General features: G+C 51.4%; 3 protein-coding genes across 4 annotated transcripts in view; 1 reads left to right on the top strand and 2 right to left on the bottom strand.

Annotated features, from left to right (window-relative positions):
• Nucleotides 1-14: 14 nt before the first annotated feature.
• On the bottom strand, nt 15-9766 carry LOC119097768 (negative elongation factor A). Its single transcript, XM_037220742.1, has 11 exons — nt 9544-9766; nt 7226-7406; nt 6878-6963; nt 5900-6065; nt 5291-5494; nt 4923-5032; nt 3654-3728; nt 2512-2592; nt 1889-1993; nt 843-975; nt 15-279 (listed from the first exon to the last, which is right to left on the bottom strand). The coding sequence occupies exons 1-11, from the start codon at nt 9751-9753 to the stop codon at nt 92-94; spliced, it is 1539 nt and encodes a 512-aa protein (XP_037076637.1). The 5' UTR covers nt 9754-9766; the 3' UTR covers nt 15-91.
• A 7155-nt stretch (nt 9767-16921) lies between these two features.
• On the top strand, nt 16922-21362 carry LOC119097757 (39S ribosomal protein L1, mitochondrial). Of its 2 annotated transcripts, none has more exons than XM_037220728.1 (3): nt 16922-16973; nt 19112-19334; nt 20278-21362. In XM_037220728.1, exons 2-3 carry the CDS (start codon nt 19123-19125, stop codon nt 21098-21100), a joined length of 1035 nt encoding a protein of 344 aa, XP_037076623.1. In that variant the 5' UTR covers nt 16922-16973; nt 19112-19122; the 3' UTR covers nt 21101-21362. The 2 variants fall into 2 exon arrangements, with proteins under 2 accessions (XP_037076623.1, XP_037076624.1); XM_037220729.1 differs by lacking the exon at nt 16922-16973 and adding an exon at nt 17005-17228.
• Nucleotides 21363-22701: 1339 nt separating this feature from the next.
• LOC119097767 (synaptic vesicle 2-related protein) overlaps nt 22702-27520 on the bottom strand; it is a 36134-nt gene continuing 31315 nt past the window's right edge. Inside the window, exons 6-7 of the mRNA XM_037220741.1 lie at nt 24255-24344; nt 22702-23695 (exon numbers count right to left, since the gene is read on the bottom strand). Of these exons, the coding sequence (XP_037076636.1) occupies nt 23579-23695; nt 24255-24344 (207 nt within the window). The 3' untranslated portion in view covers nt 22702-23578. The remainder of the gene's footprint in view (nt 23696-24254; nt 24345-27520) is intronic.

Genomic DNA, 27520 nt, shown 5'->3' with positions numbered 1-27520 from the left:
CCCGCGCCCATCGCCGGTGAGGAGCCGCGCCCGAGATCGGACGGTGGCGCGCCGCGGCGCCGACCCGCGGCGCGGCGGCGCGGCCCGCCCCTCAGCCGGCCACCTCGTCCAGTCGGCGGAACTTCTTGATCCGCTTCCACTCGCCGGTGGAGTAGTTCATCTGGAAGTGGGTCTCGGCCACCATGGCCGCGAACGGGCCGCCGTCGCCCTGCGGCACCGACTCCTGGTTCTCCGACAGCTTGATGGTGACCACGTTGCCCAGGTGCGGGCACGGGTTGTCTGCCGACGCGACAGCGAGCCGACAGTCAGCCGGGAGCCGACGGCGACGTTCACCGCCCGCAGCGGGCGGGCGGCACCGGGCGCCACCCGGCGTCCGTGTGAGCGTCACCGGACAGGTCCCAAACGGAACCGTAACACATACAGCATCGAACTCCGCGGACCACCATCCATGACGGTCCAAATGGCAGTGCGCTTTATCTCGCATCAAAATATGTCTAAATGAAAAGTATAGCTACACGGATGCCACTGGGCCAACGCACATGGTGGTGTACCGACATGGTTCTCATCGGTTAGTTTATACTATAACACCAAAGCTTCTGGCACTGACCCGGACGCCTTCCCAGTCCATCTCTAGTGCAACTAACCAAGGTTTTAAAGTCATGCAACGCGACAAAAGATATGCACACAACATGGGCTATTTTGAAACATGTTTGTCCGACGGGCTTCACCATCGTAAGCGGCGTGACAGCTGACGACCCGACCCGACCCGACCCGACCCGACCCGACCCGACCCGACCCGACCCGACCCGACCCGACCCGACCCGACCCGACCGAACTCTCACCTCGGGAGCCGGCGATGAAGCCCAGGATGAGCGCCTTCTCCGGCCGCGTGACTTTGTTGGCGGTGCGGAACATCTCCTGCGCCTCCAGCATCTGCTCCCGTGTCAGCGTCAGGTTGCGCCGCTGGGCGTTGGCCTGTCCGACGCCACATAAACGGCGCAGTCAGTCAACAGGCATGAGCGCCAAGACACGAGGTACAGGTGGTGAGGCAGCATTGGAAGTAGAGACGTGGCAGGAACGCGACGAAAACACCCGCACCACACTGACTAACGGACGGCTTTTGTTTCGATATTTGAAGTCTTCGCCATGCGAGTAATCATTTCAGAAATATCCCAATGCCAATGATATGACGGGATCATCAGTCTGTGCGGAGGTACCATATCACATTGTAAGTGTTCGTGGAACAGCTCAGGGTCGTGTCAATACACTCATGCATACATTTGCTGCAATTGGTAAAAAAACAAAATGTACAGCTTTGTTCACAGATTTCTCACTTTTCAGTTGGAAGTGGAATTGACTATGGTTACATACATCTGTGCTTGTTCATCAACCTCTTACGTTGTGGTTTGAGGAATGATTCATTAAAAGAAGTGGATGCCACTGAGGCATTAAGAAATATAAGTAGCACGTACAACGTCAAACATAACATTTAAACTATAACTACAACGTTCCTTCGAGCGTCCTTCTGTTTAGCGAAACCTTCAACTCCCGACATAACATGCATCACACGAATTATTAGTAGTGATAACAAATTACTCGTATTAGATTCTTCGTGAGTTGTAAATGTTGGTATGCATTGTTTTTGTCAAGGAACGAAGAAAATGTTACGACAAAGTGAGTATCAAGTGCTTTCTCATGCTTCCTTCGCTCAGCTGCCCTAAAACTTAAGCAAATTATTGGGACTCTTCGTTAACCCGCTGTGCGCACGGAAGACGAAGTCGTCACTAGAGCACATGTCCCATCGGCTGGGCCGGTGTCGGCCGGCTGGCTGCCGGTGCCAGACCAGTGGCGGGCCCGGAGCCGACAGCCGGACTGTCCGACGGCTGACCTGAGGCTGGGCGATGATGGTGACCTGCTGTTGCTGCTGCGCCTGCTGCTGCGGCTGCTGCTGCTGCTGCTGCGGGCCGCTCACCACCCGTCGCAGCAGCATCTGCTGTCGAGCGCAGGAGGACAGCAACGTCATACACACACGAGCGCCGTACCGGACGACCGGGCGCCCCGGGAGGGAAGACGGCCGCGACATCCTCGGCCGCCCACAGCCTGGCGACAGCAAACTGGTATCCACCGCGCCCACCCAGTGAAACACAACGGAGCTGCATGATGGAATAATGCCCCGTCCGCTACAAACTGTTACATTTGTACCGCATTTCAATAACACAACTGCCAAAATGACCACAGGTAAAACAAGCAGGTATTGGAGGGTATCCAACACGTGCAGAAGATCGGGCGCACAGAACATGCCATCTTCACGACCTAACGACGGCCTAACGACCAAACGAATCCCGTTCAGGCTACCCGTGGTCAATATCCACCAAAGCCGCACAAAAATGAGGACATGTCCTCGCCCTCGTGTAACGTCTCGACCTGCGGGCTCACGTCTACACGCGTTGAGTGATGTGATGTGATGATACAATGTGAGCGACGACTGCCTCTGCGCACATCAGGACCAACCTGCTGCACTGGATCCGAGAGATTGTGAGGGCTCATACCCGCCGCCTGCTGCACGGGCTGATACGTCTGCTGCGAGATTATCTGCAAACGGAATGAACACTGTAACAACACGGAAAATAGGCCGTAGGGACACATCTTTGCAAGAATACTGTTGGTGCAATCTCCGCGGCTTCCTTTAAGCACTAACCGAGTGGTAACTTTACAAATGTACACAGGGGACTCCCCAATGTTTATGCTTGAACGTGCCCTGACACCCTGTGCTCGCCATGTTCAGTATTGCAGTGGGCCCGCGCGACAATTGCCACAGTTTTGCTCTGGAGTTAAAACGAACGGCCTTTTCTTGTCCGCTAACGTTCCATTCCCTGTGCATTACTGGGTAGCCGTACAGCAGTGGCTGAAATTCACCCCTTGGAAACCGGAGGTAAGGGGCTCGACTTCGCGCGGTGCTCGCCTTTCTGCCAGGATGGGCAGCATGCGACATCATCGGGTCCCAGTAGCAAAGGGCGCCGTAAAACAACGACAAGGCATGACATGACCCTATTTATGTATTCCCGTCGGTGCCTCAATTCCGGCCCAGCCTGGCTCAGGAGCCAGTGCTTCACCTGCGGCTCAGCCTGTCTCAGGAGTCGGTGCCTCACCTGCGGCTGAGCCTGGCTCAGGAGCCAGTGCCTCACCTGCAGCCCAGCCTGGCTCACGAGCCTGCGCCTCACATGCGGCTGAGCCTGTCTCAGGAGCCAGTGCCTCACCTGCAGCTCAGCCTGACTCACGAGCCGGTGCCTCACCTGCAGCTCAGCCTGTCTCAGGAGCCGGTGCCTCACCTGCGACTCAGCCTGTCTCAGCGGCCGGTGCCTCACCTGCAGCTCAGCCTGTCTCATGGGCTGGTGCCTCACCTGCAGCTCAGCCTGTCTCATGGGCCGGTGCCTCACATGCGGCTCAGCCTGTCTCAGGAGCCAGTGCCTCACCTGCGGCTCAGCCTGTCTCAGGAGCCAGTGCTTCACCTGCGGCTCAGCCTGGCTCAGGAGCCAGTGCCTCACCTGCGGCTCAGCCTGGCTCGGGAGCCGGTGCCTCACCCGCGGCTGAGCCTGGCTCAGGAGCCGGTACCTCACCCGCGGCTCAGCCTGTCTCAGGAGCCGGTACCTCACCTGCGGTTGTCCTTGTTGCGGCGCGTACATGGCCGGCGCCGCCTGTACCGCGTCGGGCGCGGCCGGCTGCGGCCGGCTAGTCGGCGGTGTCGGCCAGCTCCTGGGACGCCACGGACGGAATGTCTGCCGAACGGCCCGTCGGCGTCAACAACCATGTACCGGTGTTAGTGGGAGAAGGCGGGGATGCGAGATCACTCATCACCGAAAACAAAATGCAAAGGAGCTACTGACAACCACAGCATATTTAACCTCACCTAAGACAATGCTAATACAATAATCAGTGCGTGCAAGGCTGCTGGATTCCTGCGACATGCTATGAGATTTGTATGTTCAAGGAGTTTACGCAGGTTATTTTAGTTACATCTTATACACCTCATCATGTGGATTAGTCTTCAAGAAAAATACTTTTTGTCACGAACAAAAAGGGCTTTGGCTGTGACCACTTAATGCCATTTGTGTTGTCCACCAGGAGCCTGAAGCAAGTCATGTCCAACCAGCTTGGTCATATCGCTGGTGACTACGATGTGCATTGCTTCGTGTGAGAAGTGGCCTGCAGTATCAGCGGTGATGCGGACTACACGGTATGCTGTCGAGTGGTACACAATATGCTGTCGAGTGGTCGTAACGCCATGAGCACTGCCTGCACCCAATTGTGTCCGCACGCCCTTTGGCCTCACCAAATCTGGCCCAGCCTTCGGCAGGATCGAACACCCAGTGATACGTGCACACGCAGACACCGCCCTGCGCGGTAAGGACCCACGCAGACGCCACCCTGCGCGATAAGGACCCACGCAGACGCCACCCCGCGTGAGATGGATCCACGCATACACCACCCCGCGTGAGATGGGCGCATGCGGACACCAGCCCCAGTGAGATGGACACATGCAGACACCAGCCCCAGTGAGATGGACACACTCAGACACCAGCCCTAGCGAGATGGACACACGCAGACATCAGCCCGAGTGAGATGGACACACTCAGACACCAGCCCCAGTGAGATGGACACACATAGACACCAGCCCGAGTGAGATGGACACACGCAGACACCAGCCCCAGTGAGATGGACACACGCAGACACCAGCCCCAGTGAGATGGACACACACAGACACCAGCCCGAGTGAGATGAATACACGCAGACACCTTACCAGCGCCGTCGCGCCACTGACCGGTGCCGGCGAGCGCGTTGTCCGGCTGCGGCGCGTAGCTGACGGGCGCGGCCGGCGCCGGACTGGCCGCCGGCTGGCTGGCCGCCGGCGTCGGCGGGTTGGTGGACGGCAGGCCGGCCGCGTAGTCGGGAGTGGCGCCCCCGCCCTCCGTCACACGGGCCCGCTTGGGTGCCGCCGGTGGAGGCTGCGACGGCGCCTCCTTCTCCTCCTCCTCTGTGGGCGGAGCAGCGGGGAGGGAAGCAGTCAGTGCAAGTGGCGCCGACAGGCACGGGGAGTAGCGCGTTGCGCGCTCCGCTCAATGCCGCCAACACTGCACGGAGGCGATCAAGACTGATGGAAACAGCGCCCTTGTCGTGCCCGCTGCGCTACACCAATCCGGCCCAGACAGGGGAGTGACGGTCCCGCGATGAAGTTCCAGCCGGCGCGCGCGCCAACCGGCCGCAACGACGGCCGACCCGGGCGGGCACTCACCCGGCAGCTTCTTGCGCTTCTTGATCTGCTGCACGCCGATGGGCTGCTCGTTGATGTCGAGCATCTTGACGCGGCCCTCCTTCCTGCCGGCCGGGGTGCGGGCCAGGCGGCCGGGCGTGCCGCCGGCCGCCGCCAGCCGCGACAGGTTGCTGGTGCCCGTGAAGCCGCCGGTCGGGATCCGGCTAGGGATGCCTTTGAGCGGCGCTGCGGCAGACGCACTGCGCTCAAACCAGGCCGGGCCGCCAGCCCGGCAAGGTCTGCCCGGACCGCGACCGACGACGCTGCCGCACATCGTGCCGCCGGTCCCGGGTAGGCGCTCTATTGCGCTAAGCCAACGACCCTGCGTGGTGGATATACCTAAGACTGAGCCCTTCGGAAGTTAAAAGAAATTGTGTTGTCAGGTATTGAGGTGTAACAGACTTCCTTCTCGCAAAACCATGACCGCGACTTTCCACCAGCAAGCAGTCAGCCACAGTCCCGGCGTGATTGGCATGTACACAACGTGGCTGTACGTAATAAGTCATGCCACAAGCCGGTAAGCGTAACAGCGGAATACCCCGCCACGCCTCCGTCCAGCCTCCGCTCCTCGGCCGTCTGTCCGCCACTTACTGGCATTCTCCATTTTGCGCGGCATGCCTCGCGAGCGGACGGGAACGCTGGGCATGACGTTCTTCTTGACCTGCAGACTGGCGTCCTTGACCTTCTGCAGCAACTCCACCTTCAGCGCCGCCGACTTGGGCTTGCGTCGCAGCGCGAAGTGCTTCTCGGGTTGGATCTGCGGCAGGACCGTGGAATGTTCGAGAGTGCGCCCTGCTGGCTGACTCAGCTGAACAACGCAGGACTTATGGCACAGCCGCAGTGCCGACAAATTCGAGAGTGCCGAGGCAGCCGGGATTATGGACATGGGTCGAGATGCCATCAATTTGTGAAGCAGGCTGTTTTGGCGCTGGCATAAGCAGCAACAGCTATGAAGCACACCCACGGCAGAATCAGTTGGTACGCATCCCCATCAGCAGCCAGGCGGCAGCAAGCGAGCGACAAACTGCAATGGATACTCCCATTCTGCTTATCGCCGATATTCAGGAACGTCTCCAGCCAGCAAACTTCCGTCTATTTCCAGCGACAAAAAATATATATGCAAAGAGCTTTGCGAAAGCTATGTGTTGCTCTACCGAAACTAGCCAGTAAGCACGAAACACCAGCAAACATAATGTAAAAGCTCATCATGTGGCACTGGGGCTCAGCGACGCACCCGGCTGCTGATGCGATACGGCGCCGCCTGCCTCTCACCCACGCGGGAAGGGCGGGCAGCGCAGGGCATCCAACCCCCGCAACTCTGGTCGCCCATATGAGCAGCTCAACCACTACACTCCTGATGCCCCTTAAACCTGATCTTGCACTGTTTGTTGTGCTGGTGACAGCACCCACAAACACCCACCACAAACCGACAAACGCGACTGTTCTTGGTCAATATGCACCGAAGTCTTTATAGACCACTGTACCACCTTACCACAGATCCACCAGCCTCGCATTTAAAAAGAGCCTGAAGTGGTTGGACACACTGCTGGACCAACACGCTTGACTTACAATCTGGCCAACCGAGGCGACCAACGCAGCCTTGTTGAGGTAGTGACACTCCAGTGGTAGCAGATCCAAGTCGAGATTTTTCTTCACTGAAAACACAAGGCCAAAAGTCAGAGACGCGCAACTCACAACAGCCGCATACAATCTCGCTGGCTTGAATGCGGCGATGGGGGGCGGGTGGCTAAATTGGTCAGCCCAGTGCTGGTCACCATATCATCAATCTGGCCGCTAATTAACTGTTGTACTAAAGCGCATCGAACAGAGTGTACATCATATAAAAAACGTCACCATAAAACACAATGGCGGCCTAATGCATGAAAGAGGCCGACATCCTGACGCTCAGCAACGCACCGAGCCTCTTTAATTCCGCAATCAAATCCCCAAAGATCTTCTTATTTTCCTCCATCTTCCCGATGTCTGTGTTTAGATTTCCGGTAGCCGGAAACGTTCTCATGACTTCTGCCAGCATCGAGACCCACTGGTCGGAGTCTAAGGCTGCGATTTCCAGTATCTCTTCGATGTCCACCTTCCACTGCAAAAAATTCAAGCAATGTAATCACTACCGTATGGACAGTGGAACCTCCTCTTCCCTTCCACTGTTTGTGCAAACATGACATTGTTCTGATAATGTTAGTGAGCTCCAAAATGATGAAGCAGATCTCCAAACAACCAAGCAACTCATGACACGGCATCGCGACAGGGCGTGGGATGCCCTTGAGACTTGCTGAATTCATGAGGGACATCAAGCCAGCCTGCAATACTTGGACAAATATATACATGCTGAAGCCATAAGGAATCTCTGGGATAGACTGGACCAGGGGTGTAGTATCCTGTTCACTTGTGGCACTTCAGCCCTAGCAACATGGAGAAGAAAATGTGTAAAATCTGAGAGAAAGGCATTTTACAGCATATTTTGAGGGAAGGTTTAGCCATTTTCTCCTGTTTGGCATGCCACAACCCTTTAATTGGGGAAAAGGCAGGATTTTAGGGGGCTCCTGGGCAGTGTCAAGGGTGGGGACACCAGGGGCACATACACCTTATCAAATTTTTGCATGTATCAAGGATATCTAGTTTAAGAAATATTGGCACTTAAAATGATCCAAAATACAGACCTACTGGCTAATACAGGGGTCTTCTTAACCCCACAAAGGTGCTCTTTATTCCAAAACATGGTTCTCTGTTCCAAAAAGGATGCCCTAATCCAGCACAGGAGTTGCTGATTGCAGGGGTATGTGCTGGCTTCAATACTTTTATCAGCTGGTTGTTTCAACAAAATTGCATGTGACATGATTAGACAAATGTTCAGATAACATATCAAGCATGGAAATCAATGGAAATTTTTACCACTATTCAAACTAAAACTGTGTATAAGATTGCCTTTTTGACCATACAATACCAACAATACTTAAAAAACAGCAAAACTGCAATATCTTCTGCTTGAAAATGAAATAACTATGATCTCATACCAAAGAAGATCTTCAAAGTACATGACGGCATTAAAAGATGAGGCTGATCATTAACTGTTTGCCAAGTCAGCCAAGCATGGGGTAGGCCTGCATCAGATTTGATCCCATGAAAAGCCTTAGGTTAGGTGAGGATAGGTTATATCAGATCATATCAGGTCAGGTCAGATGTGGTCAAATCCAGTCAGGTCAGTTCAGGTCAGGTTAGGTTAGGTAAAGTTGGTTTAGATCAGGCCAAATTTTATCAGGCTGGTAATGTCATTTCTTACTGGAATAGCTCCCGAGGCAATGCATCATACACAAACTCACATGCTATAATGATGTGCGTTAAAAGCACTGTGTGTGGCATCAAAGAGAAGGTGCTGGTAAATGCCCATGTGGCATGTGCAAATAGCATTCTGTAGTAATTGCTATGCTTTCTATTGGGAATAAGCATGGCAGTATACCAGCCATAAAATGCAAGTAACCTTACTATTGTTACCCACATCTATACATCATGACTCTAGCATGTAGCACTCCTCTGCACAATAGTGATATATGGTATCTGGAGGATGATTCATTTGAACACAACTTGTAACAACTCATAGGCAATAGCTTCATGCTTTTGCTGCAATGAATGCATCACTACACACAGTTTTGGTCAAGATATGTGTTGCTTCCTACACATTGCCTTGCACAATTTCATCATTGAGATTTATAGGTGGGATGAATGCACAAATGTCAGCACACAAGGAACCAATCCTTCAACTAGGCATGCAAGTTTTATGTATCATGTTAAGACTTTGGCATGACAGTGGTGTTATGCCAAAACTATCTTTCCATGAAACTGATTTTAATTGGGTACACTCAATACTGTCATTTTGCAACCTTAGTTACATCTCACATTGTGTTAGTCACTGCACGACTCCACTTGAGTCATGATAAAAGGCAGTAGTTTTGCCAACTAAGTTGAGGGCTGGGACCCTGCACAGTGAAAAATGATGGAAATTGTGCACAAAATTACTGACAAATAGGCCTCTCTATGGATATGGCCCACTTTTCTCAAAGTTGAGCGCGCTGGAGCCCAAGTTGGGTTAAGGTGGAGGAAGGCGGGGGGGGGGGGGTGGAGCGAGACTCCAACTGAACAGGAAACTACACTCTTGGTATGACATATACACCTGGTGGTTTGAGCACTCCAGAACTTTCCAATAACAAAAAGGTACTCACCTCTTCTACGTTCCTCCTTGGGGTGTGCAAAAGTGCCAACAGTAGTTTCAGCTTTACCTGAGTCTGCAAATCCACAAAACATTCTCGGATATTTCTTAGAACAGATGCATTAAGCTGGGAGCATATCGAACCTCCTATCCAGGTGTCATTAGAAGTTCCTAGCTTGTTATGAAGCCACAGCGATGTATCACTGTCCCTCACGTTCGCCATTTCTCCACACACTGGCTCCCTCAATTGCAAGGTGTAAACAAGAGACGCTAATTGGAAATGGGACCTGTTCTCAGCCGTCCCGCCAGCCGATTATGGCGCATTGATGACAGTCGGAAAGCCGTCCATCTCATTGGTCATTGGCTCTCGAATTCTGCCAGCCGCAAGCATGGTGTCGATTCGGGGCAGTGGAGCAGCGTACAGTAGCCAGTTTAAAGCAGACCCTGCACAGCAGGATTTCATATGGCGCAAATATGATTTGTCGCTTACCGCTGGCTTTCTCAACAGCTGAAAACAAAGGAGGACAAGAAAGATGTGGAACTCGACACTATTTGGGACGAAAAATTCGTTCCAGGGTCCCTACATCTATTGCATAGAATGTGTTATCATTGGATTGGGAGCATACATCATATGTTGTAAGGTGGCCACCTCATACAACAAAAATATGAGGGTCGACGGGTGATGTTTCGCAGTGAGTTTCATGGGGTGGGAGCTGAGCCGTAAAAAGCTAGCCTGTGAGTCCCATAAGCTCGGGTATGGTGCTGCCAGCAAACTTATTTCAGTTGGATTCGGCAGTTTTTGATGACCATTGATCTGGCTTAAGGTCAGCATGTTATGAGAAGGATAGGATATGGACTACGACAAATCAATTGATGAAGGTTGTGTGCCGATCGATCCCAACAGTTCGGAGTATGGGGTTTTCTGCAGCCAGTTATGGTGGCTTTGGGGCGTTTCTGTGACCTATCACCTGACCGAATTCGGTTAGGTTTAAGCACCTTACGGCTATGATGTGCTTGAAAGGTTGAAAGGATGGGATATCGACGATGACGCATCGATTGGTAGGGCTTTTGTGCCGATCGATAGCAGAAGGCTCGGAGCATGGGACTGTCTGCAGCCAAGTTTGGTAGTATTGGGCTTTTTCGGTGACTCTTGAACTTGACCCAAGGTCACTATGTTCTGGACAGGATATGATATTGATTATGGAGCATCAGTTGGTGAAGGTTTTGTGTCGATCAGTCCCCTACGCGAGGAGTATAGGGTTGTCTGCAAACTTAGTTGTCCGTGTTTTTTTTTTGACGACCCTTGACCTGACCCAAGGTTTCTTTGTTTTGTTAAGTGTAAACAATCTACCAAGTGACATCGAATGGTGAAGATTTGGTGTTGATCGATGTTATAAGCTCGAACCAGGGGGGGGGGGCTGTCAACAAGATGTGCCGGCCATGATGAAAGTTGCCACAAAAATTCGCCAATGGACGGGTTTCTCGCCGGAGTTTGCTCACTTTCCGTCAAAGTTGGGGGGTCTGGTGTCCAAGTTTGGAGCCTCTAACTAAATAGAAAACTTCACCTCTAAAGGCAATAATTGTTTCCGTTATGGACTTTGTTTCCTAAATATTCCGCATTAGGTGACCTTAATTTTTCAGGACATTTGACGGACTTGTGCTGGTGAATATTCTGATGCTTTAAGAGTTGAAATCGGCGGGTAAATTTTTGGTAAAATGTTGTAAATTTTGGTGAAATGCAAATTTTTGGGGAAATCCTCCCGCTGCGCTCTCCCTGACATTACAGCAAGGTACCGTGCATCACTCTTGCTGAAAAGAACTGGCTATCGTGATAGATGTTCGAATATCTAGTGGGTAATAAAGGCTTGCAGGCATGTTGGCGCTCGCAAAAGGACCCTGACGAGTCATTTAACGGGCTTGTTAGTGCTTGATTGCACACAAATGCTGCTTCGCAATGTCCTCTCTTCTTCTCAACGCGCTAGCCTTGCACGTTGCAGATGTAACGTGCCCTAATGTGGTTTATAAGACCAACGATGGTCTAAGGCAGGGGCTTGCCAAAAGATCTGGTGACTTTGGTTATCACCAAACTGCCACTTACTTTGCCTGACTAGTCATTGCATAGTCCACCTGTTATCCTATGTGGGAACTCGACACCTGTTGACACCTGTTATGTGGGGACTCGACATCTCAAACTTTGAGAAGAAAGTATGTCGCGCTAACGTCGTGATTGGGTTACTGTGCTAACGTGATCCATGCTTGGAACGTTTCTCAGCAGTTCATCACAACGTTGAATGCATCCATTCTTAGCATGTGGTGTTGGTGCTCTGAGGACGGCACGCACGGTTGAGAATGGTTCCGTCGATGTCTATGTCGCTGTGTATCGAAGACAACTTCTTTCTGTCGACGGCTGTGATGAGGCCGTTTGATCTCAGCGGCGAGGTGGCCCTCCCGTGGATGCACGGTAATGCATCGAATACCCCAGGGCGATGGTGATGATTGGCGCTTCAGGACGCGCCGGATTGCCATGCAATTTTGCGCCCATGTCTCATGAAGTTGTTTTCCACACACAGTTGCGCGCCAACGCCCAATGACGTGGAAGATAGGTGTTATGTGTCAAGTCAAGAAGACAAGTGTCATGTGTGTCACAAGTGTCGTGTCAAGGCTAAGCGTGCTCTGCGCCAAGTCGAAGTGCAGTGTTCAACCGTACATTAACTGCGTTGGTGCTTCAATATTTTTTTATCGGCCAGATAAAAATACAGCACGACACGATTGCTCTAACATGCCGTTAGAGAAATCGTGTCGTGCTGTAGCCCTCATGACGACATAACTATTATTGGTCACTCATTTTTGTATTGGTTCCCACGACCGGCAGTCACGAATACACTCTTCCATGCTTCGTGAGCTTCGAAATAAAACTATTGTCATCGCAGACTCTCGACGTTGCGTTCCTGTATGGTCACCCCGATCGAAAAATAATGAGCCGACCATCCGGACACGTGTTAAATGAATTAACTCAAAATGTAAAGAGAACTGCATTTTCTGGTAGCTTCCTACCTCTGTTCCAGTTAAAGACGGTAAGAATAAAACGAGAAAGGAGAAACTGTCCTCCCGCGAATTTCAGTGGCGATGTGCCGTGATTTGCCACTGACTGAAACGCACGGCCACAAGGATTGGGCCTTGGATCGGCCAGGCGAACCCGGGAACCCAGGTTTAGTCAGGAGTTGTGTAACCATTTTGGGAAGCTTAAGGAAACCGTAGAGAGCCTAGTTCCAGTCTGAATAGCCGATATGGAAGTTTGCTGTTTAAAATGTTGCTACCGATAATCACGTTTCATTCAAATTTGCACGTACCTGCGACGCGAGCACATTGCTAAGGTGTGGTGCTCGAAGTAGTGACATTTGAGATCTTACAGGAAACACAAAGGAAGTGCAAAAGTGGTTCGGTGAAGGTGAAATTGGCATTTACAAATACGTGTAAGACTATTATTTACACGGCGACAAACGCTTTAATTTGTAAAAAAAAATGCGCGCATTCGGCGTCTCAAAACGAGCGAGGAGAGATATTTTGAGCTGTGGTGTGAAAAAGGTAGCAGAGTAAGATGGGGTTGGTGATTATCCCGTTGAGGAAATTATCCCGTCAGGCCATTATGACGAAGGCAACAAACGCTTCAGCTGTAGCAAAACATTCGCAAAACTTCGGGTTATCACGAGTCTGTGCAACAGGCTTGTTTAAGCCAGACATCAAGACATCAGACGTCATTTATACCAGACGTCAAGTTTATCATAAAAAGCTCTATTTGCTTTTAAAGATAGCAATCAAAAATCCCTTTCGTTGACATAAAGTGGTTCAAACCGAGGTGCTCTAAATTGGGCAGCGGGCTGAACTGGGCTCCAATGGCCCGGGTCACCTGGGTCCGGACCACCCCCCCTCCCCCCTCCCCACACACACACATCTGTCCCCACCATCGGAGAGCAATCTCCAGCCGTGTTTAGAGCCATTTTGAACATTGTGTTACTTGTATTGTACGTAGTGGAAGCTGGACGCACAGATTCACAGTGCAGAATTATGCCAGAGTTGATGGGCTTGACACGGAGCTCCGTTTCTAATGCTGTGCAGTTGTTCCTTCTGTCACCAGTGTGTTCAAGTATGGCACCCCTTTCCGTCTCCTGTATGGTCCTGTGGCTTCCAGCGCAAACATTCCCTGCGGACCACATATTTTTTCAATGCGCAAGCACGGTTATCCTGACGGTGTGTATCAAAATATGTAATCACGGGGTGGCATAAAAAATGCTAAGTTTAGACGCGGAGTATGTATCCGCTACGGACCACACGCTCGTTTTTTTCGTAATGTGCGAGCACGGTTTTTTGTTATGTTTGACCGGGGGCGCTCGCCTCGGGCATGCGCGCCAGGACGATCAAGAGGGGGCGGTCCAGTGAAGGAAGTGTCTCACATTTGCAAGGGTTTTTGACCTTAACTAGCCATCGGGAAGATCATTCCGTGCAGTCGGTAGTCCTGGCCTTCCTAAGACCTAATCTCCTCGACTTTCTGAGCGACACACCCACGAAGATGTGCGGACTATTTCGGGGACACTATGCCAAGGTCGCCCAGGCATACATGACGTCAAAATAACGTCATTCAAATTTTGTCAATTCATTAGACATACGGCGATCAAGACCAACAAAATATAACCTGACGTTCGTGAGCACGATTTCCTGATATGACGGCTGTCAATTAGCTCTGAATCAATGCTGTGCAAGGTACGATGAGGCAATTAAAGAATGATGTATTGAGAAGCATATTTACTTACATAGAAATTGCATTGTGTGAAGCAGTCTTTTCCATTTAACGAATAACGGGCGTTATAAGTAAGCTTATTTCATCATGCCTCATGCTAGCTTCAATATCGTCAAATGTGGAACATTTCCGTTGAATACGCCAATCCTGTCGGAGGGGGGGGGACTTTTTCACTCGGGATTCCGATATTCAGACGGTCATTCGCGGTGCTGGGAGACCTCATCGGCCTGGTGCATCGACGGCCGGGCGCTCGGCACCTACGACCCCACAAAGTGTATGCCTGGCGGGAGGATCGGTGACCTTTTGGCGTTTTCCTGAGGCTCCCAGCCCTTGTCCACTTATCACATAGCATCGCGTTGAATTTGATGTAGCTTAAAAAAGTTCCACAGAGCTTTGAGATCATGCATTCGCATGTTATCGTTGATCTGTTATATGTAGTGCATTCCTTCGCGAGCATTTATCGTCCTAATAAGCACATCTGATATAGAGATGTTTCGCTAATATTTGACGCTAAATCGCGTGCTAACTCCAGCCATATGATTGCCTACATGTTTCAATGAACGGTCATTGAGAAAAAAAACAGATCAAGGTATAAGGTGTGGTCTCAGACTTTTGATGAGGCAGGTCACGCCGTAGTTGGTCCGTATTTCTACGGCAATACATTTATCTTGCATAAAACCATATACGGCGTTTTACACACACACACACACACACACACACACACACACACACACACACACACACACACACACACACACACACACACACACACACACACACACACACACACACACACACACACACACACACACACACACACACACACACACACCACACACACACACCACACACACACACACACACACACACACACACCACACACCACACACACACACACACACCACACACACACACACACACACACACACACACCACACACACACACACACACACACGCACGCACGCACACACACACACACACACACACACACACACACACACACACACACACACACACATATATATATTTGGGTATGAAAACTTTCCACGCGTTCCAACCCTACCCACAGACTTTCCAATGGAATGCTACCTTGAAGAACCATTCCATTGGAAAAAAGAAGCCCTCGTGACAAATTTGTCACGAGGGGTTATATGCATTACAGTTACTTTACTGAATGACCCCTAACGGGTAGCGACGGAGGAAGGCCTACGCGTCACAAAGGCAAGGGTTCCTCGTGGCTAGCGATAGGGCATTGTGAGCCGATGAGAAATTTCGGCACAGTTCAAAGGCGATAGAGTGAGCTACGTGATGATGCTGTAGTGAGCCTTAAACACAGAACACATGTTTTTCGTAAAAGCTCATATATTGTTGGTTAGCCAATGTTGCCGCCACCATTTGCACTCATCCAGCTAGTCAGTTTATAACAAATAATTTTCTCGATGATAATTGCCTGCGAACCAATATAATGGGCAAGCGAACCACCGGTGCCATTTACTGTAACAGGTGAGATAAATTCAAACAAATGTGATTAATCCTGATAAACATATTACTCTCAAGGAGCGTTTCTTTTGTGAGATTAATAATTAGTGAGTACAGTCACGTGCCATGTAGTTTGAATAGCTGCGAGTGTCATAAAGCGACAATGACGGGTTCAATATGGGAGGCGCAGTGCGTGGGGGGGGGGGGGGCTGGATATAGCCAATGATTCACACCCGCACAGCTTATCTAACCAACTAAATTAGATACTTATAAAAGTGTTTATTTCGACGAAGCAGCGCTATCACCTCGCTGATTAGTATCCATCAACGCATTCAATGCATTATGCATTACACCAGCGCTATGTGATAGTACGTAATTTCAAAAACCATACAGGAACTTCGCCTTCACTTTAAAGTCAGTCACGATCCTTGCTGCTTTGAGGTGATATGGGCTTTGGGAGTCTTGTGATTGTCGTTTGTAACGGTGAGCATTTATCGGATAATTATGATTCGATTGTGAAGAAATGAAGAAAAGTCTCAATTCGCTCCTAGTCATGTGGACGTCAAAAATCAATTTGAAGAAAACAGCGATGTGCAAATTACCCGCGTCACACAATGGTGGTCAGTATGAGGGGATACCGCCAAGAATCAAAGGTTGAAGAAAGCACAGAGAGAGAAATACAAAATATAAATTCGCGTAACGCCGTCCAGCCCCGTGCGCCACCGTCGTCCGGTCCGATCCGGTCTCTTTCGATTTTACCCGGTCTCGTCAGCGAGCTCATTACGCTCCATCCGGCACCGTCCAGTTTCCATTCGCCTCGTCCGGTACTGCAGTTCAGATCCAACTCGGTTTGGTTCCATCACTTCCAAGCCCGTTTGGTCCCATCCCGTCTGTTCGGTCCATCCGGAGCTGCCTGGTCTCGTCTGGTCTCATTTCGCTCCATCCGGTTCCATCTAGACCCGTCCTTTCCCGTCCAATGTCGATCGGCTCTATTCAGCTTCTTTGATCGGTTCCATCCCACACCGTCCGATCCTGCAGACATGCCACCAAGCTAGCTGTGGTTCTTGGCTTTGTGACGTCACAAACAGCTGAAAATGTTTGATTTCCTCGCATAGTCAACTGCCCGCTGCTCCGCACGTTGGTTGATTTGACGACTGGGGAGCGTGAGGTAAAACGCAATTTTTGTCATTGTGTGGAGCATGAAAGTAACTGGAGGCGTTCGAAGCATTCTTAAATCTGTTTCTTATCAGGTTATACCGGTATTGTATAAATTTCACACCAGATGAATTGATCGGGAGACGAGACTGGTCTTTAAAAGTGTGAGGTCTACGCCGGTAGTACAGGTGGCCCACCATGTTTTTGTATTCAACTCAACATCTATGCCACAGTGCCTAAGAGTCGGAAGTTAGTGAAAGGACCTAAGGTCAGTAAGAAAAAGGAGCAATGAGAATATAACAAGAAAAGGGTTTCTCTGCCTTATTCATACAGTCATGTTCTCAGTGTGCACCTTGTGATCCTAAAGCAGGCAAACATAGTATTAGGGGATACTCTTAACACAATGGGCACAAATCGACTGTTCAGCATTTTTCACTTATGCATTGTGCCCTGTGCTGCATATGGATTGGGTCTGCCAAAAACACAATTCCCTTCTTTGAAAGCTTTCTTATTTTATGAGAGTAAATACACCATTGCTCAGTTTGTCAGTTGTGACAAGTCTCAGGCAAAACTTGTGACAAGACAAGAACACAAATAAGAAAGGAAGCTAAAGAAAATAAAGGGATGAAGTAAGGCACTTATACAAAAATAAGTAACTAAAGGAATTATAGGGCATGCTGCCTTAACATTGGTGCAAGGATCAAGTGGTGAGCTGAATGAGTAACACATCTGCCAGAAGCAGTCCAAAATTTTTATAAATCTGTTGACAGGATCATGCTTTATGCAGAACAAATTGATGTAGCTGATGCATTCAGGAGATGTGTAGTGTTAGCTCTGGTGTTGCTGATACATTTTGAATTTGTGTGGTGAAATAGTGAATTTGACTTAGTGGTCACTGAGCCATTATGAAATAACTTTTGTAAATCAACAGTTATCTGACTGTGCTCACACTCAATGCAAGAAACATGTTTTGCAGGTTTGTCTGACCTTGATTACTGTTGAAGATGTCCAGTTGACCTAAGCCTGATAACAGGGTGCTGTGGCAGATCCAGATCCCATGGTGCACATCATGCCTCAATGCACACAGGTTGTCACCCCAGCGACTTTCATCCCACCCAGGCATCTGATTGTTAAGTGAATCAAAACAGATATATGGTTCACTCTGCAAACTATGCCCACATCCTTTTGATGGCAACCATGCATGGCCTTATTAAGTGAACCAAGATAGGTATATGGTTCACTCTGAACCGTGCTCACATTCTTTTGATGGTGACCATGCACACTGTGCCCCTGAGCAAGTCCTCCCTTCTCGAGGCACACATGTTCAGCATGGTCTGCCTGACCGCCCCACATGGTGACAGCTGTCCTGGGGGGGGGGGGACCCCAGAGCCCAGCAGGTCACAGTGTAACTGCATGCATGGAAAACTCCTGCGGCGGCCAGTTCACTCTGGTCACATCCAACAACATTGGACCACTTCACCATTGTACACATTGCCTCATGGGGCCATGTTCAGACTGACTGGCAGCTGCAGGTTTGGATACATTTTGCTGTTACCTGGCACATTGCATAGTTGCATTGTTCATAGGTGTATAATGACACCAGGTTTGCAGTGTTGCTGCATTTCCATGCTCTTCATGGTCATATCAAGGTGGATACAGTATGCCACCTTATGGCATGTATTCTGACTTGTATGCACCATGCTCTTTCTGCTATAAGCATGCCGTAGCGCATGAGCATTTCATAGTGTCATGACGCCCTCTTCTCCCGGCCTGCCCCCCCCCCCCCCCCCCTCCCCCCCCCGTTCCCTCACTGGCCCCAAGGTATCGGTAATCTGTCCCGCACACCGCACATGCAGCGGACACAATGTATTGATTTGTGCAACCTTTTGTGCAATCCATTGTAGTCCAGCTCACTGCAGCCATCTGCCACCTGGTGTGGGCTGGGCTGGTAGGACCACACATCTGTTAAGCCCAATCCACCCCATTCCAAGTGTGCCATGTTGTAAGCCCCATCCAGCAATGGTCTGGCACCAGGAGCCGCTGTGAGTGCACACGGCAGACCTGCCGCTGCCTGCTGTGGCGTATACACCAGTGCATGGCAGTGCGTCGGCGGCTTGGCGCATAACGCGCGTATGCTTCGACGCACTTCAGCCTGGCGCGCCATGCTGTCTCCGCTGCGTCGGCTGGGCGGCCCGCTGCTGACGCAAGCTCGACGCGCCGTCTCCACGTCTGCGCCGCTCGCCGCCGCCCGGAAGGGCACGCGCGAACGCAAGAAAGCCAAGATCGTGAAGAAGGAGGAGGTGAAGACGGAGTGGGTGCCGGAGAACGTGCGCCGCGCCGAGCTGCTCAACCAGCAGCCGTACCCGGACAGAAGGTGACTGGACCAGCGCGGGCCGTGGGCGTGTCCCGGCGGCGATGCGTAGTCCCTGTCGCGAGTTCGGGTGGCGCATCACGTGGCCTGAGGTAACCTGGGGCGTTGAAGTGACAATGCGTCATACTCGTCAGCAGCAGAACATGACAAAATTTGGGGTTAAATGGAGTTGGTAGGTTTCCAAAGTTCCCAAAAGTCCTGCTGAGAATTGCTTTTTGCGTCCTCGGTACTGCCTCAGAGTTGGAATTGTCGACCAGCGCTGACAGCTGAATCACCCGTTCCGTTTTTTGTAGTTGTTCATCGAATGCTAGACGGACTGTGTGCACTAGTGGACAGAGGTAAAAAGTAATTTGCGCTACCTCCGATGAAATACTTGATCACATGGAAGCACCGAAAACCGATAAAATTGTCATGCTTACGTGTCTGAAATTGCTTGATTAGATAAACCCTGAAATCGCTTTGATACTGAAATTGCCTAATTAGACAAACGCTGAAATCACTCCGATATCGCAGTGAACTGTTCGCAAGTAGTATAATTGCAAACGAGTTGTAGGCTTAGCCTCACTATATTTGAAACCCTCCCTGTACGCTCTCTGTATCCCTTCCCGCGAAGCTCAGCTCAATGTTGAAATTAGTTCGGGGGTACATGCCTCCTCCAAAGAATAAGTTAGCTCAACCATGATAACGAGATAAGGCACCGTAATGTGACCGCGTGCTCGCAGCGGCGTTTGAATGTCGTGCGTGGGGAGGTTATTTTGCCGCTTTATGCTGATATCAGCCATGATTCGTTGTTCGTCCTATCTTGCGCTTCCCCCGCGGGCAGCGCCGCCGTTGCGCTCCGCTTGTCACCTGCCGATGCCCGCTCGTCTGGGCCTTAGTCGGCGGATCCTGCTCGGTACCGGCGCGCCGCCGTGCCCTCTGACCGCGCGCCGCCGCCTGCCGCCAGGGTCAACCGCTACCGCCTGCCGGAGCCGGTGGATGACGTGTACGTGCGCAACTGGTTCCGCTGGCCCGAGTATAGGATGGAGCAGGCGGTGGAGATGCACCGCGAGACGCACCACCCGACCGTTTACAACCGGCCGCACGAACTGCTGTTCGCCACCATCGAGCTGGACATGCAGATGGACAAGCGGACGCGCTTCGCAGACCCAGTGCGCCAGGTGGTGACGCTGCCACACGCGTTCGAGTTCGCGGCGCCACGCGAGGTGGCCGTCTTCTGCCAGTCGGCCGCAGCGCGCCAGCTCGCCGAACAGATCGGCGTCACGGTGTACGGCGGCAGCGAGCTCATCAAGCAGTTCCAGAGCGGCGCTATGATGGCCGACGACTTCGACTACTTCGTGGCGCACCCGGAGATGATGTCGGAGCTGGTGGCGATCCGCGGTCTGTTGCGGCGTCGCTTCCCTAGCCTGCGCGACGGCAGCCTGACGGTCGACCTGGCGGCGGCCGTCGACCGCTTCCGCTCGGGCCTTGAGTACGCCTCGGAGCGCGACGAGCGGCAGCCGGACTTCGCCCAGGTGGTGGCGCCCGTCGGCAAGCTCAGCATGCCGACCGATCAGCTGATCGCCAACCTGACCGCGCTGCTGACCGACCTGCAGGCGGCTCGGCCACGCGGGCACACGCGCCCGTTCGTGACGCGCGTCTCCTCTTGGTGCCAGCCGGCGCCCGAGAAGTTTGACATCGACTTCGCGGCGCTGCTGGAGCCGGCGCGGGCGCAGGCGCAGGCCGACGTGGATCCGCCGCCGACAGAGGCTCACGCCGAGCGGGTGTGAGCGTCAGTGTCGGGCCTGGGACCGGTGCAGGTGGCGCCAGCGGCGGACCGGCATCGATACAGGCGGCAGCAGCGGTGGGCGCGGGCCGAGCCCGGCGGCACATGGTGGGTGCGAACACAAACAGGAAGCGACTGCCGCTGCTGAAACTCGGGCTGGTTTGGTGGTGCGCATGAATCGACTGCGTTCGATTACACGTGTGCTGTTTGTGCGTGCGATGTATGTCATGGCCCCTGTAGTGAATGCAATTAATGACTGAACTATTGGCGTTCGAGCTGTCAGTGCCTGGCTGGAATCCTTCGACTTCAGGATGCAGGAAACTTGACGTCATTGCCAGGCTGGAAGTAGGTGAATGACCCAGCCTCTGGTTAGTCGACTAAGGACGGTTCAACTTAGTCATAGGGGGTGGTACATACATTATATGACACATTTTGTCGCTTACCCTTGATCACGCACTGCTTGCGCTGGGCGAGAACCCCTCCCATGTGTGCTGCTCAAACTTTTTAGAGACTGGTTATGCTTGGCATCCACTCGGTTACCTAAGTATGGCATTACACTGTTTATCTCACGTCTCCCACTTGTTCCGTTTCGGCTACGCTCCATCAAATGTCCCCCCTCATCTATGCCCAACATAATTGATGGATGGCCGTTAGCCCGCACTTGGCCGGCCAGTTAAGTGCGGCGCCCTCGGATAAGGGTCGGTTTGACCCCTTGAGACCCAAAGAACTACGGGAGTTAATCACCAAAGTTGCAGCGTAAATAGGCATGTGCGTGAACTCATGGCAGATATTCAGGTCCCCAGGTCATAACCTTCGGGTCAAATGAGGTAAAACAAGATCAACCTTCTGACTGGTGTCCGAAATTACCTCAGACCTATTCATGCAACGATCTGTAACCCGTATGCATCTTCTAAATAACAGATCAGTACTGTTTATTTTGGTACAGGGATTCTGTTTGACCTTCCAAGATCACGGTCACCAGAGGCCTTCAAGATTGTCTTTGTGTAAAGCCTTGATAAGCGTCAATAATTACGCGGGGCAATGTGTTTCTAAAAACAAATGGTTGTGCGGACTTATTCTAGGTCGGTGACCTCTCTGACCTTTGCCAGGTCCAGTTAACACATCTGTTGAAGTCTCTGTGATAAAGAAATTCGAAATGAACGTCAAACGCTGCCACCGCAAGCAGTGTCCCCAGGAAAAACGCAAGTTGGTTTTGACCGCGGCCTTGCCTTCATAGGTCAAAGGTCATAATCCATGATCAAAGGAATTTTTCGCCGTCCTGACTTTAGGTTGCTTTATTGTCTAAGAAACCGTTTCAAATATGTATTGCTTTGTCTCGCACTCCGTTGTCGCATCAGATTGCGCGCTTCGTTAGGAATTGCCTTCGGTGGCAGTCATGACCGGACTTCGATCTGTCGTACGTCAGGTAGGTTCCAACGGCATCTAAATTTAGTTCCGACCGATTGGTTATTGAATTGCCTACAGCTATCCAAAACTTTGCACCGCTACATCGCGTCGTTCCAAAGTTATTCTGGAAAACTGTCTGAGGCTTAAGTGGGTTTCCCCGGACCCGAGCGCGTGTCAAAGGTCGTGACGATGCACCCGTTTATTTTGAACGCTGACAGGTGAGCCAGCACAACGTAGTGAACTTCGCTCTTAAGTCCACTGCGAGGTAGGGCGTCGTACTATTAGCGCAATCGCGCAATGCTAGGTCGCTCAGGCCTGTTCCGCACAGCGCGGCCTGTTCTGCCTGCGGCTGAATGCATCGCAAAATATGCCCCACGGAACATAGACAGTGGAAGACGAGTATAATTTCCGATCTCCACGAGAATTTGTGGACCACATTTTTAAAACACATTCATGGTTACCGCATAGAGCCCTCGCCAATATTATCATTTATAACAGCACACGCATATGAAAGGCAACAGAGTCCTGCTGGCGACAGTCCCAATGCCTGCGGAATGCTGTCCAGTCCTCGTCTCCGAGCTGCTCCAGAGCGGCCCCGCTCGTCCAGTCCTCGTCTCCGAGCTGCTCCAGGGCGGCCCCGTTCGTCCAGTCCTCGTCTCCGAGCCGCTCCAGGGCGGCCGGCGCGGCCCCGCTCGTCCAGTCCTCGTCTCCGAGCTGCTCCAGAGCGGCCCCGTTCGTCCAGTCCTCGTCTCCGAGCCGCTCCAGGGCGGCCGGCCAGCCGCAGGGTGGCGGCCGGCGCGGCCCCGCTCGTCCAGTCCTCGTCTCCGAGCCGCTCCAGGGCGACCAGCGCGGCGCCGCTCGTCCGGTCCTCGTCTCCGTGCCGCTCCAGGGCGACCAGCGCGGCGCCGCTCGTGCGGTCCTCGTCTCCGAGCTGCTCCAGAGGGGGCAGCCAGCCGCAGGGTGGCGACCAGCGCGTCCCCGCTCGTCCGGTCCTCGTCTCCGAACTGCTCCAGAGGGGGCAGTCAGCCGCAGGGTGGCGGCCGGCGCGGCCCGCTCGTCCGGTCGGGAAGAAGCGCTACTCCATGTCCCGGCCGCCAGTCTCGATGGGCAGAAGCAGCGCGCTGACCGCTGCCAGGGATGCCACGCCGGCGTACACCAGCGCCGTGTACCGCACGGAGACAGTCACCAGCACCTGGGGAGCAAGCCCGGCCTACCACTGTAGTCACACCAGCCAGTGCAGGGGCCGTGCACCGAATCGATGCACTAGCAGTGCCGCCGTAACATGTGCCTGGGAAGGGAGTCTGGACGAGCGATGCAGCCACGCTAGCGTGCACTTGAGCCGCGCCTCGGTGCTTGGGCGGTGACGTAAGGTTATCAGTGCGATCGCAACAAGGGTACACTAGTGCTGTGTTCCGACCAACATGCGCACCAATACTTGGTGATGGTGGATGGATATGAGTTACGGTTTTGGGGTGAACAGCGCGATTGAAGGAAATCGTAAATTGATACGCTATCAAAGTGGTCTCCAGTAGGCAACCTGGCGGCGCACCACTGGACACTGAAGCTGCCCGCTCATCGTTTGATAACTGTGACATGTCACCGTGAGACCTATTTGCATGGTTACTGCATCGACATGGACCATTCGGCGTAATTCACCAGGGCGCTAGGGGTATGTCCATCAGGGGCCTCCTGATACCACCCTCAGTCCTGCCAGCCGCACACGTGTCCCACGTCAGGGTAATGGAACGTACCTGAGCCACGATCGGTGTGATCATGGCCCCAAAGCGGCTTACGCCCCCACAGCAGCCCAAGCCGATAGCCCGCAGATGAGTTGGGTATACCTGGAACCAACCAAAGCTCTGTTGGGTATACCTGGAACCAACTGATGCTCTGTTGGGTATATCTGGAACCAACCAAAGCTCTGTTAGGTATACCTGGAACCAACCAAAGCTCTGTTGGGTATACCTGGAACCAATCAAAGCTCTGTTAGGTATACTTGGAACCAACCGATGCTCTGTTGGGTATACCTGGAACCAACCAAAGCTCTGTTGCCTCGACGGCACGATTTGTGAGGCACGAGATGAGCGAGGCGATGACAGGAAATATCAGGCGTGGTTGGCGACGAGTGGCGGCGGCAGGGCGCTACTTTAAGGAAGTGTTCAACATTTGTGTGGGGTTTTACCGAACTTGCCATCTTGAAGATCATGCGGTAGTTTGCTGCCCTGCTCTTCTTAAGACCTAAACCCCCTTCCCTTTAAATTCACCTTCTTTAAAACTAAACCCCACTTCCTTTTACTTTCGCACGTGTGTAGCTAGTTTATGAGCTACACGCCTGCGAAAACGTGTAGACTATTTGGAGGAGGCTATATCAAAGTCGCCTGCGCATCCACGACGCCATAACAATGTCATTCAGATCCTGCCATTCCATTAACCATGGGACGATCCAGGTAAAACAAATGTGAGCATCAAGTCGTGCATATCTAGCGTTCGTGAGCACGATTTCCAGATCAAACGGCCTTCAATTGGCTCTCAAAGCTGTGTAGGAGAATATAGGGAATTTAGGAAATTTCGGCAAGCATCAGGTATGAAGACAGCTTACTTGTAACTATCAGCTCGCGTTTTAACACAAGCTCTGTATTTAGTCAATATTCGCCCGGATATGTTACCGTTTAATGGCGTCATGGAGAATTTCTATGACATCAAAGTCGCTGCCAGACTGGCCGCGTCAGAACTGTTAACGAAGTGATTTAGCTGACTCATTCGCATTGCTTCGACTCACCGCAAAGTGATTTGTTGATCTCTGCGTGTGAAAAATCATCCATTCCTATTTTCGCGTGTTTTGTCTTTTTTGTGGCTTCGCGCATATTTTTCCGTAATGACGGGTTTTTACTTGCATTTCCATCACCAGTTACGGTGCTATTCTGAACACGCGCTCGGCGGGGGTCAATCTCACTCATCCAAGGTTTTTCACTATGGTTTCGGAACGGCGCGGCCAGACTTTGCACGACTGTAGCCAACTGAAAAACGGATCATTAGGTACGAAAATTAGATGTGCCTTAAACGGTCGCTGACCTATGGCACATCAAAATCAGGCCGTGCTGTCAACACAGGCCATTTCTTGGGCATCGTTCAATCTGATGCGGTAACGAGATGTTGACGAAGTCATATCTCTCGGAGATAGCTTCTTATGCAATGAAACAGTTGCAATTAAAACTAAAACAAGTTTCGTTGACGTTGCTTAGGTACGAGGGTACGACTGATGCCAAAAGTAACCTGTTTTTTTGTTCGAGAACCCGCTTAAAGGGATAGTTTTTGGTGTTTATTTCCAATGCATTGATAGCAGGAACCGTAACAGGAATGTTTCGTGTACTTTTTAAAGGCCAGAGTAGGTCACTAACCTAAAATAACCCAGGTCAGCATGCATGTTTTAAGGTCAGCATGTTTTAAGAACATACCGCCTACATAATCCCTGCTGATTATTAGAATGATGAAATAGAAGCGAACTTGTAGTTTTTTGTCACCTTGTTCCTCTAGAGATGAAAAAGCTACCTACCCAAAATGAAAACCAGTGCCCAGATCTCAAGACCCGCAGATCTGATTTTGAACACCATGCCAGGTCAAAGTTTCCTCGAATCCTAAACTCATTATTACTCACGGCCATGGGCACAGCGAGAAGCATTAGGCATACAAATACATGCATTAGATACATGATTGTCACCTTAACCCTCTAGAGGTAAAACAGTTACTGACCTTTAATGAAAATCAGTGACCTTTTGCCTAGAGCAAGTATCTAGGTTCACGACGGTTGCGTAAGTAGGCCTGGGAGCACTTAAGACACCAATTTCAAGTTCAACTTGGTTTGACCTTATTTGACCCCAAGGTCATGGCCTAGGAATATCAAAATTTGTAGCAAGCGAGCTCACATACATACCGCCCCACCCCAAGAATGTTGTGTCTCTAGCTCCTTTCCTTTTTAGATACCAGGAAGTCCAACTGACCTCCAGTAAAGTGTACTCAACCGGCCACCCGGCGGAACACGCGCCCGGATGGAGGTCAATTTGACCCCAAAGCTTTTCAGGGAAAGCTTTCGAACGGCACGTTATAGCCGTGCCAAATCTTGGCTGGTTGTAGACAACTGAAGAGCGGATCGTTTGGTATAAAAGTTTAGGCGTACCTCGCAAGGTCGCTGACCTACGGTAGGTCAAAGTCAGGACATGGATACGGCGAAAACGATTTCTAGGGAATCGTTCAATCTGACGCAACAACGGAGTGTGAGACGAAGTAGCATGTCTCTGAGATAGTTTCTTAGGCAACACAATAATTAAAAAAGCAAATTACATTAACCAAGAGTCCGGTATGAGGGCTAAACCATGGTCAAAAACAATCTGCTTTTTTCTCTAGAGATTGGTGTATAGGGAGGCTCCTGATGCTCATTTTGCATGTATTGATAACGAGAACCTCATTTTACGTCTTCCATGAACTTCTGAGAGGTCAGAAAAAGTCACTGACCTAAAATGGCCTAGGTCGACATGTCGTAGGAACGTACCGGTTAGCTTAATCTTTGACGCTTATTCAAATGCAAAAAGCATAGCTGTGTTGTACGACTTTGATACGCATGACCTTCGAAAAATCAAACAAGGTCACTGGTTTTACATGAGCACCAGTGGCCTTTTCCTTGGAAGATATCTAGGTTTACGGAGTTTGCATGAGAAGTTTTAGGGTACTTTGAGCACCAACCTGGAGTTTGATCTTGTTTGGCCCTATTTGGCCCGAAGGTTATGATCTAAGAACCTCAGATTTTGAAGTAATTGAGTTCACGTACAGAATGTGACACCCTGCTTTTGGTGCATTTAGCTCCCTTAGTTTCTGAGATCCCAGAGGATCGAACTGACCACCCACCCGGGCGAAGGGTGTTCAACCGGCCGCTCGGGCGGTATTAGGGTATTTGTTTCCAGCTTCATGTCTTCCGTTTTTTTCCTTCATGTCCTTCATGTCCTGGTAGAAGTTCCCAAATGCC

The sequence above is a fragment of the Pollicipes pollicipes genome, unplaced genomic scaffold (genome assembly GCF_011947565.3).
Source record: "Pollicipes pollicipes isolate AB1234 unplaced genomic scaffold, Ppol_2.1 Scaffold_4339;HRSCAF=5111_pilon_pilon_pilon, whole genome shotgun sequence".
Taxonomy (NCBI): Eukaryota; Metazoa; Arthropoda; class Thecostraca; order Pollicipedomorpha; family Pollicipedidae; genus Pollicipes; species Pollicipes pollicipes.
Note: the sequence above shows the minus strand (reverse complement) of the source record. Positions and strands in the feature narration are given on the sequence as shown.